General features: G+C 42.4%; 1 protein-coding gene across 4 annotated transcripts in view; it reads left to right on the forward strand.

Annotated features, from left to right (window-relative positions):
- LOC101838786 (radial spoke head 10 homolog B) overlaps positions 1-17,333 on the forward strand; it is a 43,827-nt gene extending 26,494 nt beyond the window's left edge. For 3 of the 4 annotated variants that reach the window (XM_040751309.1, XM_040751310.1, XM_040751312.1), the window contains 7 exons: positions 77-225; positions 2,441-2,548; positions 3,131-3,274; positions 8,410-8,529; positions 10,822-10,912; positions 14,726-14,924; positions 17,069-17,333. In XM_040751309.1, the coding sequence (XP_040607243.1) occupies positions 77-225; positions 2,441-2,548; positions 3,131-3,274; positions 8,410-8,529; positions 10,822-10,912; positions 14,726-14,924; positions 17,069-17,246 (989 nt within the window). In that variant the 3' untranslated portion in view covers positions 17,247-17,333. The remainder of the gene's footprint in view (positions 1-76; positions 226-2,440; positions 2,549-3,130; positions 3,275-8,409; positions 8,530-10,821; positions 10,913-14,725; positions 14,925-17,068) is intronic. The other variant, XM_040751311.1, reaches the window with a different exon arrangement.
- Positions 17,334-18,416: the final 1,083 nt, after the last annotated feature.

An 18,416-nucleotide genomic window follows, 5' to 3' on the forward strand; every position in this document is an offset into this window, starting at 1 on the left:
CTGAACTTCAGTCCTTTTTTTTCCCAATGAGCCATCTCTCCAACCCTGTAATCACTTCTGAATGTTGTATTTTTAGGTAATTTATTCAGTGAGCAACAGCGGACACTCTACTCAATGAATTATATTGATAAGTGCTGGGAGATTTATACAACCTACTGCAGACAAAATGAAGCCCCACCCTATGAGCTAACAATGAAGATGAGGTATTTCCTCTGGATGCTGAAAGTAAGCTTAATAACTCTTAGGATTGATATTGACTTTATGTTAATAGTACTTTGATTTTAATTCCAGTAAATCAGTGCTACATAATTAAGGAGGTGAAGATCTGGGGTGACCTTTTGAGACCACCAAATGTTTACAAGTGACCTTTCACAGGAGACAGTCTGTGATAGCAAGAGGCATGGGCACAGGGATGCCTGCCTGGCATACTCACAGAACAGAAGAAAGGAAGGCCTGAGCCCTGCAACATCTTCTTATGCACATGTGGCCACTGAGTGGAAGAGATAAATACCACTTAAAAATTTTGTGTAATACTTGATCCAGGGTGTGTGTGTGTATGTGTGTGTGTGTGTGTGTGTGTGCGCGAGCGCGCGTGCGTGCGCGGCGCCCCCCCCCCCCCCGTGTGTGTGCGCATGTTTGTGCACGGCACGGGCAAGCACATGTGTTATCAAGCTTGGTGGTAAGTGCATTTACCCCCTCAGGCATCTAGTCAGCCCTAAGTATCACTAAAAATACAACATTGGGGCTGGAGAAATGGCTCAGTGACATAGCACTTGCTGCTTTTGCAGAGGACCTGATTTCAATTCTCCACAACCACATGGCAGCTCATAATCGTCTGCAACCCTAGTTCCATGGGATCTGATGACTTCTCCTGACCTCCTCCTTGGGAGGCATCAGATATGAATATGGTACACGTACATACATGTAGGTAAAACACTCATATACAGAAAATAAATATAAAATTTTCTTTATTTATTTTTATAAAAAATTTTATACATATTTTTAGCTGGTCAGAACTGGACTGTCCCTTGTCCGTGGAACACTTGCCTATGGCACACAGGCCCTGTGTTCAGTTCCCAGCACTGCAAAACAAATAGAAATTATTGCTCAGCAAACAGTAATTTTAAAGTATATTAGTTTGGAATCCAGGCATGGTATTAAGTTCCTATAATCCCAGTACTTGGGAGGCTGAGACTGGAGGATCAAGAGTTCAAGGTCAGCCTAGGCTACATAGTAAAATCCTGTCTCCAAAAAAAAAAAAGTCATTAGTTTGAAAAACAATTGACATGTCTGTATACAGCATTCTCAAACTGGTTGCTAGCTTTGTTCCATAATCTTTTAAATTTGTACTTGTGGGAATACAAATAATGAGTTGGAAATAATCAAATGTTAGTGAGAGAGTATTTAGGAACTTAATTATATATACATAAAAAGTGACAAAAATTTATAGTTTAAATGTAGGGAAATGTGTTTAAAAGGTTATGATTTGGGGTGAAATATTACACAGCTTTTGTTCTCTTCTTTCCTTGTGCCCATTTACTACTGAAGAAACAAAGTCATTTGTCCCTGCAGAGGTTGGGCATGCTGGTTTTGACTGACAGCTTTCTCAGTCAGGGTTAACACCTCTTTTCCCCACAAGTCCACGAAAGTGGCATTAGAAAGAGAGACTTGAGTAGATTCAGATGTATTGTGTTCTGCAAAGCCACAGGGGGCTACTAGTCTTTCTCATTATGCTTCCTTCTAGTGTTGGTGGGATTCACCAGTGGCTTACACTGACTGCTTCCCATAAACCTTTACTGATGGCCTTAGCAGCCCCCAATGGTCATACCTCAGCAGCTAATTAATGTCCACTGTTTCCCTGGAAATGGTACAATAATAACTTTTGGTATCATTTCTATTACATTAATTAAAATATTTTTAAGTTTGTGTATATGTGTGTGTCCGGGTGTGAATGTGTGTACATTCGTCCATATGCCCTTGAAGGGCAGAAGACCTGGGATCCTCTGGAGCTGGAATCACAAGGGATTTGTGCCACTTTATGTGGGTGCCAGCCAGAAAGTCCTAGGGATCTACCCTCTTCCCTAGCACTGGGATTATAGGTGTTTGCTGCTGTTGTGTGCCAGCATTTTACATGGATAGTGGGGGAGGAATTCCGGTCCTCACACTTGCACAGCAAGCATGTTACTCTCAGAGCCATCTCCCCAGGCCCCCAGTGATTCTTATCTAAAGAAGGGTCTTTCTGTGTACCCCAGTCTGACCTCAGTCTTGCAACCCTCCTACCTCAGCTTCCCCAGTGCTGGGACTATAGCCCCAAAATAACCAGTCTTTAAGTACTGACTTCTGATACATTTTCTCAAGGTGTTATGTTGCTGTAATGGACATTCAAATATATCCCCATGTGTGATTATAGGTATCTGTGGTTGGTGTTATCTTTTTATAGGACTTTGGGATGATAAATAAGGACTTAACTGCAACCAAGTTTATGACTGTGATAGCGGAAGAAAACCCTTTCGTATATGATGGAACTGACAGCAACTTTGAATTTGAGGTTTGTAAAATGTTGCTACAGATGGCAGAGATCCAGTTAAGCTGCATTTTTCTTATGCATTGTGTATACAAAAAAGTGGGATGTGGATATGTACACAGTTGCCTTTTCAAAAACCAAAAAGATTAATATTCAACAGGGCCTGGAGAAATGGCTCAGTTAGTAAAGTGCTTGCTGTGCAAGCATGAGGACACAAGTTTGATCCCCAGAAAAGTCAGATGTGGTGGTTTTATGCTTGTGATACTAGTGCTGGGGAGGTGACGATAGGAGGATCCCTGGGACTTGATGGTCAGCCAGCCTGGCTGAATTGGTGAACTCCAAGCCTGTGAGAGACCCTATGTCAAAGAGCAAGATGGGGAGCAATAAAGAAAGACACACATATAAACAAGTCAAAGGCAGGCAGATCTCTGTGAGTTTGAGGCCAGCCTGGTCTACAGAGCGAGCTCCAGGACAGCCTCCAAAACAATACAGAGAAACCCTGTCTTGAAAAAAAAAGAAAAAAGAAAAAGAAATCACCAGTCAATCCCTGGTTCATTCTAGAGTGACAGAATAAGTGAGACCTCTATTTGTTTCTTATCATTGCAGCTGGTTTTCCTGGAATTCTTTGAAGCTCTCTTGTGTTTCTCACTCGGCTGCATTTTTGACCGGATGACTAGATCCTATTTAAAAGTTCCATATGATGATGTTACTGGAAACCGATACGGCAGCATACATACAATACTAAACCAGGTGACAGACAATACAGTTTATAAAGTTCATAAAGCAAGGGATGACTTCAACCTGGTGTGGTTAGACTGGCATCAAAAGTGTCTCAAGCTTTTTTTATGTATACTTCCAAGAGATAATTTAGGACTTGAGAACATGGACATTTTCTTTCACTGTTGGAAGGAGTGCATGGTTTTGTTAGTTAAGTTAGGGGAAAATGTACTTCCTGGTATTGGCCACAGCAGTGGAAACAGCACAGTGAAGGTCGGTATGAAAAGCAGCTACCATAGATGCTTTGTCTAGTGTACAGAGAGTGGAAAGCCCACCTGAGAGCAAAGATGCCAAGAAATAGTCCCTGGGTGTGCATGCACGACTAAGGAGATCACTGAGGCACTGTGAGACCCTGGCAGAGCCAGGACTGTGGCTTATAAGGAAATGAGACTTGGGTCAAATTAAGACACAACAGATTTTTAGTGGGGTTTTCATGTTAGTGGACTTGAAGGGTTTCTGATGTTTGAGACACTCACTTGGAGCCACAAGAGACATTCTCTGAGCCCAAAGGCTAGGAGAGTCTTTGTTTGTTTGTTTTAATCCCCCCAGTAGTGGGATTAAAGGTGTTCACCACCACACCCAGCTTGGAAGGTTCTTCAGAGCTGCTCATATGGGGAGATTTCTCACAATTTATCCAAGAGATAGCTCTCACCACAAATCCCAGGGACATACCTTGGATTCCTTATAGGAAACTAGCGCTTCATGTCCTTTTCAGCACCTCACTGCCTATCACATTGGTCAAGTATGCCTCCTTCACGCAAGTGAGTGTCCACCCTGAATCTGTCTACAATTTACAGAAGTCACAGTAGGAAACTAACCTTGTTTAAAAACAGAAATGTAGCCCATAGTCCTGGAAGCTTAAGCACTAGAATCAAATTATGCCCTCCTTAGTGACAGGGTGTCACCCTGGTGACTATCCAACCATAACCATTTCCCAAAGACCCATGTGTAAGCACTGTAGTCAAAGTAAGTTAATAACTTAAAAATGAGTCTTGTGGGACACTTAAAGCACAGTAGATGTCGTTGCCATCAGCTCAGTAGTGTGGGTGTGAATATGCCAGACTGAGGACATCCATAGAACCGTCTGTTCACCTTCATACCCAGTTTCCAAAGCTTCATGGCATGTAGTTTCTGTGTTGTTTTTGTAGCTCAGGGGCTAGTTCCCTCCCCACTTTATGGAAACTGGAAGTTCACCCATCCCAACTTGATCACTGTTCCTTCCTGGGATGAAACAGGCCCTTAGAGATGGTCACCCTAAGACACAGTAGAACCCTGTCTTTCCTCTCAATTCAACAAATTAAAAAGCTACAGTGGTAAGATGGAGTGATTTTCTCCAGAGGTCTGCAGACATCTTCAACCCTTGTATTGTCAGCTGAGTGGGTGTGCTTGTGTGAAAAGCTACAGGAAGTCAGGGAAGGATCATCTGAGAGAAATGGAGTAAGATTCAAGCAAGGCTTCTGTAGGTGTATTCCCAGTGCTGGAATAGAGAAGCCATATGACAAGGGAGGAAGGCTGCTACATCTGAAATGCCCACGAAGGTCCAGGTGTTAAAAAGGCCCAGTCAGCAGTCTGAAAACAAAAACAAAACAAACCCCCATCTACATGGAATTCAATGCTCAGAAAAATAAAACAAACAAACAAACAAACAAACATTTCAAAAATGAAACTGAAGGGCTGGAGGAATGGCTCTGCTCATAGCCAAGGGCACTTGCTGTTCTTTTAGAGGAGCTGAGGCAGGTAGATTGTTATGCATTTGAGGTTAACTTGTTCCAGGCCAGCCAAGGCCACAAATTGAGACTTTGTCTCAGAAGGAAAAAACCACTAGCAAATAATGGGTAAAAGAGAGAATCTAATAGCCAAAGGTACCACATGGTTAACATGATTAGATGCAAACATTGTTTTAAATAACAAAAAAAATCACAGAGCATACTAAGAAAACCATACCACATTCAAAGGAAAAAGGGGAGCCCCCAGAGACATTAGAGAAAGATGAGATAACAGACTTGTAAGACAACGAATTCAAAATAGTTATTTTAAAAATACCTAAAGTGAGCTGGGCAGTGGTGGCATGTGCCTATAATCCTAGCACTGGGGGAAGCAGGGGCATGTGGATCTCTGTGAGTTCAAGTCCAGCCTTGCCTACATATAGAGTTCCAGGCCAGCCGGGGCTACATAGTGAGACCTTGTTTCAAAACAAACAACAACAATAAAGACATGAGTCATTATATGAGTAAAACATTATATATATAAAGATACTATTATGTAGGTGTAGTGGCACTTGCTTGTAATCTCAGTTCTTCAGAGGTAGAGGCAGGAGGATCAGGTGCAAAGTGATCCAGAGCTATGTAGTGAGTTCAAGGCCACTCTGGGCTACCATAAGACCTTATTTTTGCTTATTAGCTTGTTTTTTGTTTTGTTTTGTTTTAAGGAAGAGGCAGGTTATCTTTATGAGTTTGAAGTCATCTTGGTCTGTATTATATAACAAGTTCTAGGTCAACCAGGGCTACATAGTAAGACTGTCTCAAAAAACAAATAACAAACAGCAAGTATTCCCCCCACCTCCCTGAGACAGGGTTTCTCTGTGTAACAGCTCTGGCTGTTCTGGAACTCTGTAGACCAGGCTGACCTTGAACTCAGAGACCCGCCTGCCTCTGCCTCCCCAGTGTGGGATTAAAGATGTGCGCCACCACTACAGGGCTTGCAGCAAGTGTTAATTGCTGAGCTACCTCTCTGACCACAAGATTTTTTTTAAAGAACCACATTGTATTTTATGTATAACAATACAGTTTACATATTAAGCAACATTAGACGGAAATATTTTTTTTTTGGTTTTTCGAGACAGGGTTTCTCTGTATTGTTTTGGAGGCTGTCCTGGAACTCGGTTTGTAGACCAGGCTGGCCTCGAACTCACAGAGATCCACCTGCCTCTGCCTCCCAAGTGCTGGGATTAAAGGCGTGCGCCACCAACGCCCGGCTGAAGGAAATAATTTTATATTGTTTTAAGCAGAAGGGAAAAAGGGGGAAATTTTCCAGTTATAAAACCTCTCTCCCAGCTGGGCATTGGTGGTGCAGACCTTTAATCCCAGCACTTGGGAGACAGAGGCAGAGATCACTGTGAGTTTGAGACCAACCTGGTCTACAGAGCAAGTGCCAGGACAGCCTCCAAAGCCACAGAGAAACCCTATCTCGAAAAACCAAGCCAAAACAGACAAAGCAAAAAACAAAACAAAACAAAAAACCTCTCTCCCAAAACAAATATTCAAAATTACTTTCCTGAGTTGGTCAATGCAGCCAGTAAGCTCAGTGACTAGTTATGTCTGATTCCCAGGGACTGGTGGTCAATAGAATTGAAAAGAAAGCCCACGTCTCACAAGGAAAGCTCATGGCCTCAAAGGAATGACAGGCTAGATTCTTGGAGGATGAAAAAATAGTTCTTGCTACTTGGTTACCCAGGAAGTTGAATTCACAAACCAGCAGGGAAAAGAAAAAACAAAACAAAACAAAAAAACCCTATGGCAGAGTTGAAACTACAAGAAAAAAAATGTATATCCTCTTTCATGACTCATGTTCTTTTGACTGCATCCATCTCCCTCATCAAAATGTTAAGTTTTAAGTTATGTTTATTTTTGCCACAATAAAGATAATGGAGAATAACCAAGTGAAGATGAAAGAAAAACTTTTCAGACATATAAAAGCTGAAAGAACTCATGACCAGACCAGCAAATGCAAGAAACACTGAAGGTCGTTTTTGAAGCAAAAGGAAAATGCTAGCAGATGGAGGGGAGGCTGTTGAAAGAAAAGAGGAATGCTGGAAAGAGTAACTGGATTCTTCTGTTTTCAAACGTCTCTTCAGAAGATAATTGACAGTTCAAAGCAACAATAACTGTACTCATGAAAAAGATAAGCACAGCCTCGGGGTTGGAAGAGAAGAGATGGGAATAGAGTTTCAAAGTTCTAACACCAGGCACTGAGATGGCTCAGCAGTTAAGGACACTTGCCACCAAGCCTGATGACATGAGTCCTTTGATCCTTACAACCCATATGTAGCATACACACATACACATAAAAAGTAATGAGCTGCGTCCCAGACAGAGACATGCATCAGCCTTCTCAAATGGCTACAGTGAGCCAACTGTAAATGTAAAAATGTGAAAAGCAAAAGCAAGAAGCTTGGTTCCCATGCTGACAGCAATCAGTATTGGCCCAAATATTTCAGAGTGTGCTAGTCAACTTTCCCCACCATACAGCGATCTACTTTCTCCAACCAGGCCCCAGGTCCTAAATTTCCATCACCCCAATAATGCTGTCAAGTTACAAATCCACCAGCAGATTGACCAGTTGATTATATATGAGCTTTCATAGTCCTGTCACCTCTCAGACGGTTCTACCATCTAGGGATCAAGCTTCCAACACATTATCCTTTGGGGGACACTTACATCCAAGCTGTCACACAAGGTAAAGGGTATTTCCCAGGACAGAGTCTCATCTAATCATGGTAAAGTAGTCAACTGGTTAAAAGGAGAAAGTTTTATTGGCTGTTTATGGTGTGATTTAAAGGGCGTGTAAACACTGATAGAAAAAGACAAAACAGGTAAGTCTGAACTGGAGATGCTGCCCAGATGACACAGTGCTTATTCTGTATGCATGAAGCTCTGGGTTCCATCCCTAGCACTTCTTGTATCAGGCATGGTGGTGCATGATTGCAAGCCCAGCATTCAGGAGGTGGAGGCAGGAGGATCAGAACTACAGGGTCCTTCTCTGCTACATATTGAGTCCGAGATCATCCTGGGCCACATGAGATCCTACCTCAAAAGAAAGGGGGTTCATAATGTATGATCACATTTATATAAAATTAGAGAGAGTGCGAAGTATCCTGGTAGAAAGCAGAGCATCCCCTGGGAATGGGGAGAGGGAGGTCAGGGAAGTTGGGTGTGACGAGTGTGTTCATTGTCTTGTCTGAGGTGATATTTCCCAGGTGTGGACACATGCTCATAGTGAGCTTGTACATCAGTGACACCTTACTAAAGGATCACATGTGTATGTGTTTGCGTACACTTGTGTGCACTCGTCCATGGGAACCATAAACTCTCACACTTTTCCTCCCTCAGAACCTCCACAGGAGCCCAAGTGCACTCACAAGCCATGATTCTGATGTCCACTTCAGCAGCACCAAATCATCATCTGATAAGATAAGAGTTTTGCCTGATAGTAAAATCAGGAAATCAGAGGTTAGTATTTACAGTTTACCATGTCCTGACCTTATAGTTGCAGTGTCAGTGACTACCTTGTGGCCATTAATTGAAGTAATTCAATTACTGGACAGTAATTCCACCTCACAGGCTGGTGTTGAGTGGAGCGTGGAGCAAGTGAATAGCAGCCGCCCTCATTCTCAGGGCCCTGCCAGTGCCCAACACTTCTTAGAGGTCAACTCACTTAGAAGCCTCAGATGAACTTCAGGCCTTGTTACTTCTAGGAGCAAAAAGGGTACATACGTCCTTGCCTGTGGTCACATACCCAGCAAGCAGTGGAGCTGGGGGCTTGTGCCTAGGAATTTTGATTCTAGAATTTGTACCTGTTATTGTGAACTCTTTCATACTGCAAGAGTATGTGATAGGTATGGCTAATTCAGAGTATGATGGGGTGGGAAGCCACTGGAGTAGTGCATCTTTTAGCAGACTCTAGCTTCTCTGTTGGCAAACCAGTTGGAAAGCTCTTAGAAGCATCATGCTTAGAGGATGGGAGGAGGGCTCAGGACCAAGGGGCTTTGGAGTTAAAGGGAAGGCAAAGGTGAGTCTGGGGAATTTGACTTGAGCACCTGGGGAAATAAAGAATTACTATTTAGTATAATGTTGAAGAGCAGAATGTTCAGGGATGAGATTTGAGGGCACAAGTTATAGCTTGATGTACATGCTTATGGGCATGTTTCAAGTGCCTAGTAAAACATGTAGTGACAGCAGGTAGCTGGGGGACAAGGGTAAATTCCATATGGAAACAGAAGTGTGTGTGCTACCATTTGAATGTGGTCAATAAATCTATGGGGATAGGGTGCCCAGCAGGTAAGGTACTGCAGCCAAGCCTACAAGTTGTCTTCTGATCTTCACACATACACAATCACATACTCACATACACACACACACATGACTTTCCAGTAGGTGCTTTAACTGAACTGTTATTCATTCCTTTAGTAACAAATTGATTTGTTTGGTTGTCTTAAACACTTCACTTTTACTTTCTTACATGTTGTTGTTTTTCAAATTTATTTTGTGGTGCTGGTAGTTGAACTCAAGCCTAGTCCATGCTAGCAAGCACTCTGCCAGTGAGCTATACTGAATGAGGGTGGGTATGTGTGTTTGTTTGTTTGTTTGTTTGTTTTTCTGAGAAGGTCTGGCCCAGAGTGGCCTCAAGTTCTCTGTGTAAAAAGGATGGCTGTAAAGTCTTGATCCTTCTGTCTCTACCTCCCAAATGCTGGGAATATGGGCATGTATCACCACACCTGTCCAAACTGAAAATTTTTTAATTTATTTTTATGTGCATGAGGATTTTGCCTACATGTATGTTTATACATGCTTGGTGCCTACAGAAGCCAAAAGAGAGCATTAGAATCATAGGGTTGGAATAATAGATGATTATGAGCTGCCATGTGTATGCTGGGAATCAAGCCTGGGCCCTTTGAAAAGTATTCTTACATTTCTTCAGCCCCCACCCCAAAATGCAGTATTTTTAAATTATGTATTGTGTGCACATGTGAGTGTCGGTGTTCACAGAAGCTAGAAGAGGGTGTTGGATGTCCTGGTGCTAATATGATGCTCAGAACTGAATTCAGGTCCTCCACAAGAGCAGCAAGTGCTCCTGACCACTGAGCCATCTCTCTGGCTCCAATCTGCAATATTTTATTCAGGGGAAAAAATAGTCCCTCACCATGTGATGCCAGGCCATCCTAAGACTCTGCCAACCATCAGGCTATTGCCAGTTGAGCCTTGATCTTGGGATAGAACCCAAGCTCAAATAAGATACTTTATAGTTAAAAGAAATAAATACATGAAACAGGTGTAGTGATGCCCACCTTTAATTCCAGGACCGGGGAGGCAGAGATGGGTAGATCTCTGTGAGTTCAAGTGCATCCCGGTCTGTGTAGACATTTCCAGGTCAGCTGGGGCTACACACTAAGAGTCTGCCTTTAAAAAAAAAGTTAAATTAGCTCAACACAAAAACAAGAATAACTTCACCCCAGCCTGGGCTGTAGTGTTGAGTTGGAGGCCAGCATGGACTGTATGGAGAAAACAAACAAATAAAACTAAAAAACTACAGCTGGGCATGTCAGTGCACACCTGTAAACTCAGAAGAACTCTGTGAGCCAAGGCAGAATGCAAGTCTAGAGCTAGTCTAAGACACTGTCTCTAAACACAACAAAAGCGAAAGAGGAAGAGTCTCATTAACAATCCCCTGAGATTTACAATGTAGAAGACTGGTTCTCATTTTCAAAGCTGCAAAATAACATTTTCCTTGTGTTTTTTAAAAAGCCCAAGCTCAAGAAGTCTCTAAGTGAGGACAAATACTACAAAATGAACTTCAAACATCAAGGAAGAGGGCTGGTGTTTATGTCTCCAAATGGTGAGTGTTTCAGCAGAGAACCTTGGTGTTCACAAACCATTGCTTCTAAGTTATACACAGTTATGGTCTGTGGCGCTTCGTAGCAGGCTTTGTAGGGCAGGGAGCAATACTCAGGATTGAACCTTGGGTTTCGCATGAACTGGACAAGTACTCTAATACAAACTACAGTGTCAGTCCTATGGTTCTGGTTCAACTATCTCCCAGCCCCCTCAGGTCTGAGAAACTCCCTCTTAGCACAGAGCTGCTTTTCTCTCTAGCCATAGTCTCATCCCATTCCCACTTTGAGATAGAGTCCAACTATGCAGCACAGGCTAGCCTGGAACTCGCTATGTAGGACCAGGACTGGCCTCAGACTCACAGACAGCCACCTGTTTCTGCTTTCTGAATTCTAGGATTAAGGGTGTGTACCACTACATCTTCCTGTACCCTGTTTTTAAAATGCATTTATTTATTTATTTATTTATTTGTTTGTTTAATTTATTTATTTGTTGAGAATGAGTTTTGTGTACCCCAGGCTGGCCTCTAACTTTATAGAGGTAGCTAAGGAAGATTTTGAATTTCCGATCCTTCCTGCCTCCTCTCTCAAGTGCTAGGTTAATAGGCATGCCACTATACCTGTTTTATGTAGCACTGGGGATCAAATCCAGGGCTTTGTGCATGCTGGTCAAGCACTCCTCCTCCACTAGGCTCACCTAGCTCTACTGTGTGAATGCAGTCCTGGGGATTTTCTTCCATTACGTCACTGACCCACTCAGCTGCATCTAGCCTGGATCCCATGACACAACAGGCCTGGGGTCCCTCCCTTCCTGACTATACTCTATAGCAGGCTGTGCACCACACAGCTTTCTTAAGACTCTGTCCTCTTGGTATACAGCTTCTCGTGGCTGTCCCTTCCTTGGCACTTTCTTCATTAATGGCTTATTCCTAGCAGTGTGCACACATGCATTCCCTGCTATAACCACACATGTGCTGTTTTGTCGAGTAAGAGTTTCCCCTAATCTCACCTGCCATCTCTGCACTTGCTGATGAAAGAAAGGCAGCAGTATTTCTTCCCCATGCCTCCCTTATCTCATCATTGCTCAAGGCTGCCGGTTTTCACAGGTTCTGTGCCTCCACCAATCCTGTGTTCAGGATAGAGCAGCCTCCTGTTTCCTTTGCCTTTGGGGTGAATCAGGTCAGCAAGTGTTTCTCCTGTGGTGGCCAGCATCCTCTCTAAGGACTATACTTAGTGAAAAACCTTTCCCAGACCAAGACATACAGTTTCATAACAGAAAGAGTTCTAAAGGGAAACCCAGTTAATGCTTTAAATTCATCTTGTGTTTATTTAGTGTATGTCTCTAGGCACTTATATGTGTAGGCATTAGTTTGCTACAATGTGCGTGTAGAGGTCAGGAAATTTTATTTTTCTACTTCCATGTAGGTCCCAGGGATTAAACTGAGGTTGTCTGCCTAGGTGGCAAGCATCTTTATCCTTGTCATACCTACTTTCTCTTTTTGTTTTTGAAATAGTGTCTCTGCTTTGTACCATTGATATTATTTGTTGGCAATTGGTCTTCAGTTCTAGCTGTATCTTGATTTGCCTTGCACCTCTGGCCCTTTTACAGTGATTGAATGCCCACTGTGTACTAGCTACTGTGCCCATGGCTACTGGTTTGTCTGCTGTCAAAGCCATTTTCTTGACCTACATAATCCCACTTCATCTGATGACCTCATCAGCATAGCTGTTGCTTACTATCTTCTGGCTAGCCTCCTCAGTAGAATGGGAATATAAGAAGCAATAATTCTTTATTTTTCAGACTTCTGACTTTAATAATTGGAGTCTTGGGTTTCATATAATTCCATTCTCTGAATTTTCTTTTCTTTTCTTTTTTTTTTTTTGTGGTTCTGGGGATGGAGTCAGGCTATTACATGTGCCTACCAGTTCACTCAACTATAAGCCCAGCCTTTGGGGTGAATCCTTAAATTTTAAAATTTGTCAAGTGACGAACAAGTTAGGATTGCGTCAAAGACTACAAAAATTAACAGGTATGGTGGGGCACACCTGTGATCTCAACACTTGGTAGATAGAGGCAGGAAAACCTGCCTTGGCAGGAACATAGTTCGAAACCAGCCTGGCTTACACAACTGTCTCAGCGCCACACCAAAAAGACTAGAAAAATTATGGTGATCTGGAAGAATTAGATACTATCTCAGAAAGAAAGGGAAGAAAGATGTTGACTCATGGGAAGTGTTTGGATTTCCAGCTCTCCAGAAGCCAGAGCTCACTAGGAAACAAAGTGGTTCTTGCCTTAGTGGCACTCAGGCTCTGAATATGCAGGAAACAGATAGTGTCATGTATTTGTCCCAGATGTCTAAAGGCCAGCCTGGCTGAGACTGGAGGTGCCACTGCAGAGTCTCTCAGTTCTGCCCATTCAGTCCCAGTCACTTCATGAAGGGTGAGGAGTACTATTTGGGAAGCTCTGATTTCTCCTTACATGTTTAACATGTCTGAGAAAATCATAAAATAATGCTAATTTGGTAGGTCTTAATTTCAGTAGATAATCAAGTCGGCATTTATGTTGGCAAAAGAATACATTGCTATTCTTGAGTAGCAAAATAATTTCTCAAGTATGAAATTTATTAAGTTGTAGCCTCAAGTATGACATTTGGTACAAACTCAGGGCCTGGGAAAATTTAGGAAAGTCTCAAAAGTGAATGTAAAAAATGATGCACTGGCTGGCCGTTGGTGGCGCACGCCTTTAATCCCAGCACGCGGGAAGCAGAGGCAGGTGGATCTCTGTGAGTTCGAGACCAACCTGGTATATAGAGTGAGTACCAGGACAGGCTCCAAAGCTACACAGAGAAACCCTGTCTCGAAAAACCAACCAAAAAAAAAAAAAAAAAAAAAGCACTGGTACACATTGATGAAGACACAAGAGTCAGATAGCTCTTTGGTTAAAAGCACATATTTCAGGGTTGGAGAGATGGCTCAAAGGTAAAGAACACTTGTTGCTCTTACAGAGAATCTGGATTCAGTTCCCAGTATGGACATGATGGTTCACAATCATGAACACCAAACACTCATGTGGTACATATAAATACATTCAGGTAGAAACACTTACACCTAAAAATAAATCTAACAAAAAAGTAAATCTTTAAAAAAAATTAAAAAGCAGATATTGCTCTGCCAAAGGGCCAGAGTTGAGTTCCACACACAACTGTCTGTAACTCTAGCTCCAGGGTCTTTACATCTATTCTGTACTCTTTAGGCACCTGCACTCACATGTACACATGTACCTCGCTCCTATATATATCCCATATATGTATGTATACACACACGCATACATACATATATAATTACACCTATTCTGTATTCTGCAGGCACCTACCTCATGTGTGCATGTACATCTCGCCCTCGTATATATCCTATATGTGTATGTCTGTGTGTATACATGAATGTATATGATTAAAAAAAAACTTGGCATGGTGGCATATGCCTTTAATCCCCTAGCACTTGGGAGGCGGGGGCAGGCAGATCCCTGTGAGTTCCAGGACAGCCAGAGCTACACATTGAGACTCTATCTCAAGGAAAACAAAACAAGTAACAACAAAAAATTTCTGCTGTTCAAGAAAAACAAAGACATGTGGGAGGTGGCTGAAAGGCAGGATTGACAGTCAGCCATGGGCTACTGTGCACTTGCTCTTCCCAGTTGTTGTGAATGCATTTTGCAATTTCTTCAGTCCTCACAGGCTGTAGTGGCACTGCATCACCACAGCTGGCAGAAATACCACACACACTGTACTGATGATTGTTTTAATTACACTGCATTGCAGAGAAATATGAAAAACCCAAAGATGAACAGAAAGAAAAACTCAACATGTGGGTGAACAACCTCTGCGTCTTCTTTGTGAATGTGCTCTTCAACGCCTACAAACATGAGGAGATGCTCAAGGAGAAAATGAAGGAAAACAGGCTCGAGGAAGCAGCACTAGCTCAGCAGAGGCAGATAGAGAATGAAGAGCTGGAAGCCAGGTAGGAGAGGGTCCCCAATTGTCCTCCATGGTACATGCTCAGCTTTCTTTCAGGAACTACCCAAAGCAGAAGGACCATGGGCTTACAGTGAAGCACACAATGATGCCCAGGACCACAGGCTTACAGTGAAGTTACAATGATGCCCTATGACCACAGACTTACAGTGAAGTTACAATGATGCCCAGGACCACAGGCTTACAGTGAAGTTACAATGATGCCCTATGACCACAGACTTACAGTGAAGTTACAATGATGCCCAGGACCACAGGCTTACAGTAAAGTTACAATGATGCCCAGGACCACAGACTTACAGTGAGGTTACAATGATGTCCTATGACCACAGACTTACAGTGAGGTTACAATGATGCCCTATGACCACAGACTTACAGTGAAGTTACAATGATGTCCAGGACCACAGGCTTACAGTGAGGTTACAATGATGCCCAGGACCACAGACTTACAGTGAGGTTACAATGATGCCCTATGACCACAGACTTACAGTGAAGTTACAATGATGTCCTAGGACCACAGACTTACAGTGAAGTTACAATGATGTCCTAGGACCACAGGCTTACAGTGAGGTTACAATGATGCCCTATGACCACAGGCTTACAGTGAGGTTACAATGATGCCCTATGACCACAGACTTACAGTGAGGTTACAATGATGTCCTAGGACCACAGACTTACAGTGAGGTTACAATGATGCCCTATGACCACAGGCTTACAGTGAGGTTACAATGATGTCCTATGACCACAGACTTACAGTGAAGTTACAATGATGTCCAGGACCACAGACTTACAGTGAAGTTACAATGATGCCCTATGACCACAGACTTACAGTGAAGTATACAATATCTAGAAGCATGGCCTTCACAGTAAAGCATACAATTATCTGTGTTGTTTTTGCTTTTTATATTCTTTTTGGCTTTTTGAGGGGCCTACCACCCAATTCCCAAATAAATTACACACAGAGGCTTATTTTTTGTTATAAATGCCTGGCCTTAGCTTGGCTTGTTTCTTGCCAACTTTTCTTAAATTACTCCATCTATCTTTGGCCTTGGGGCTTTTATCTTTCTTTATTCCTGTATACCTTTTCTTCCTTCCTACTCCATGTCTGGCTGGGTGACTGGGTGCCTGGCCCCTGAAGTCCTCTTCCTTCCTCTCTCATTCTCATATCCTAGATCTTCTCTCTACCAGATTTCTCCTCATATTCATCCTATCTACCTGCCAGCCCCGCCTAGCCTTGCTCCTACCTCGATATTGGCCATTCAGCTCTATATTAGACCATCAAATGTTTCAGAAAGGCACTGTAACACAGCTTCACAGGGTTAAACAAATACAGCATAAACAAGTCACACACCTTAAAATAATATTTCCTAACATACAATGCCCTAGTCTCTAATGGCACAAAAGAGAAAGACCTGAGGGCTAGAGATGTAGCTCAGTGGTAGCCGCTTGCCTAACACATGTGAGGCTTGGGTTTGGTCCCTAGCACTGGGACAAGATTTTTTAAAAAAGGCTTCTGCTCTTCCCAGAGATTCCAAAGCTTTTGTGTATTTTGCAGCTGGGTATGATGAAACCTACAAGCTCAACACTCAGGTGGGACAAAAGATAACCTCATCAGGCTACTTTCTAGCTACTTAGCTGTAGAGAAAAGTGTTCCCAGGTCACATTATCAACATAAAGATGTTACCTGGAGCACTCTAAATACAATAGACCATTTTATTCACAAGCACTGCTGAAATAGCATAAAAACTGGTTTTATAGCTAGCTAGATAGTTCAGGGGATAAGGGTGTGTACTGTTCTTCCAGAAGACCTGAGCTTAATTCCTAGCACCATGTCAGGGAATCAAACATCTTCTGGATTCTACGGGCACCTGCACTCATGTGCACATAACCTCCCATCCTGTGCACACAAATAAACATAGTTTTTGCTTATTTCTTGAGACAGTCACACTGTGTAACTTTCTGGCTGGCCTTGAACTCAGAGATATACCTACCTCTGCCTCCCAAGTGCTGGGATTAAAGGTGTGCACTGCCACACCCAGCTACCACATACTTTTTTTGAAAAATAAAAATATTTAAAACTGATTTCAAAATTTCACAGAAAAAAAATAGCTAAGTTCTCATTTTGATTTTTAGGCTGAACATCCTACGGGAAGAAGAGGCCAAAAGACAAGACTTCGATGTTGACATCAGTGTGCTCAAGGAGCCCTTGGATGCTCCATCCTCCCAGCCACCCACACCCAGCCCTCCTAAAGAAGAGTTGGCTTCCACCCAGAGCAGCAAGACCAGCCCTGGCAAGAAGAAGAAGAAGTGAAGGTACTGGGTGTCATGGTTGAGCTGCAAAGACAGGCAGACATAGAAACTGTGACAAATGTCCCATAAAATAAAGGGTTTGCACTTAGTTCCTGATTTGAGTGTCTAAGATGCTTTACCTTGGTTCACGTATTAAGTTTCTTGTATGGCTGCATTTGCAAAAACCAAACTGAATAAGTATGTAGACATGCACATATTAGTAAATGTGTATTAAATATATTTTTGTAAATCAGTATTACCTGGGTATAATGGCCCATCCCAGCACTTGGGAGATATAGGCAGGAGATACAGTCAGACTACATAGTGAAACTCTGTCTCAAAAAAACAAAACAAAAATAGGAGTTAGAGAGCTAGCTCAGTGCTTATGAGCATTTTCTGCTTTTGCAAAGGACCCAAGTTTGGTTCCCAGCATTCACACTGGGGCAGCTTACAACAGTCTGTAACTGCAGCTCCAGGAGATCTGGCACTGTGTTCTAGACTTTATAGATACAAGTAACATGTACACATAAAAATAATAAATAAATATTAAATAAAAAACCAAGGTGGAGAGTGATAGAGGAAGACATCAAAGACATCCAAGCTCTATCTCTGGCTTCCATGTGAACATGGATGAGCACACCCATACATATATAGACACGTGCATATATACCTCACTCATGTGCACAGACACACACCCATGCACCATAAGTACACACACACACATACACACACACACACACACACACACACACACACACACACACACAGGCACACTAAGATGGAGAGCAATATAGGAAGACACCAATGTTGACCTCTGGTCTTCATACTCATACACTCGTATGTGATTTGCACACCTATACACATTATCTGCTTAAACATAAATACATACACATGATTATAATATACAAACACACACACACCAAACTAAGACAATGGCAAAGGAGTCGAAAACCCATAAGAAGTGTTACACTTTTGAGTCTACATATTAGTCCTGCAAAGCAGACATAGTCCCAGGGAGGATTACCATCTTGACCAGAGAAACAAAAGATCTGAAAATAGCAAAATAAAACTCAACTAAAAGTTTGAATTAATACACAACTCTGGAGCCAGAATGCAACTGAGAATAAATGCTGACTGAAACAAACACATGCAATTCCAAATAACACATCACAGACAACCACCATCTCACTGA

This window comes from Mesocricetus auratus, unplaced genomic scaffold, assembly GCF_017639785.1.
Source record: "Mesocricetus auratus isolate SY011 unplaced genomic scaffold, BCM_Maur_2.0 Super-Scaffold_100008, whole genome shotgun sequence".
NCBI lineage: Eukaryota > Metazoa > Chordata > Mammalia > Rodentia > Cricetidae > Mesocricetus > Mesocricetus auratus.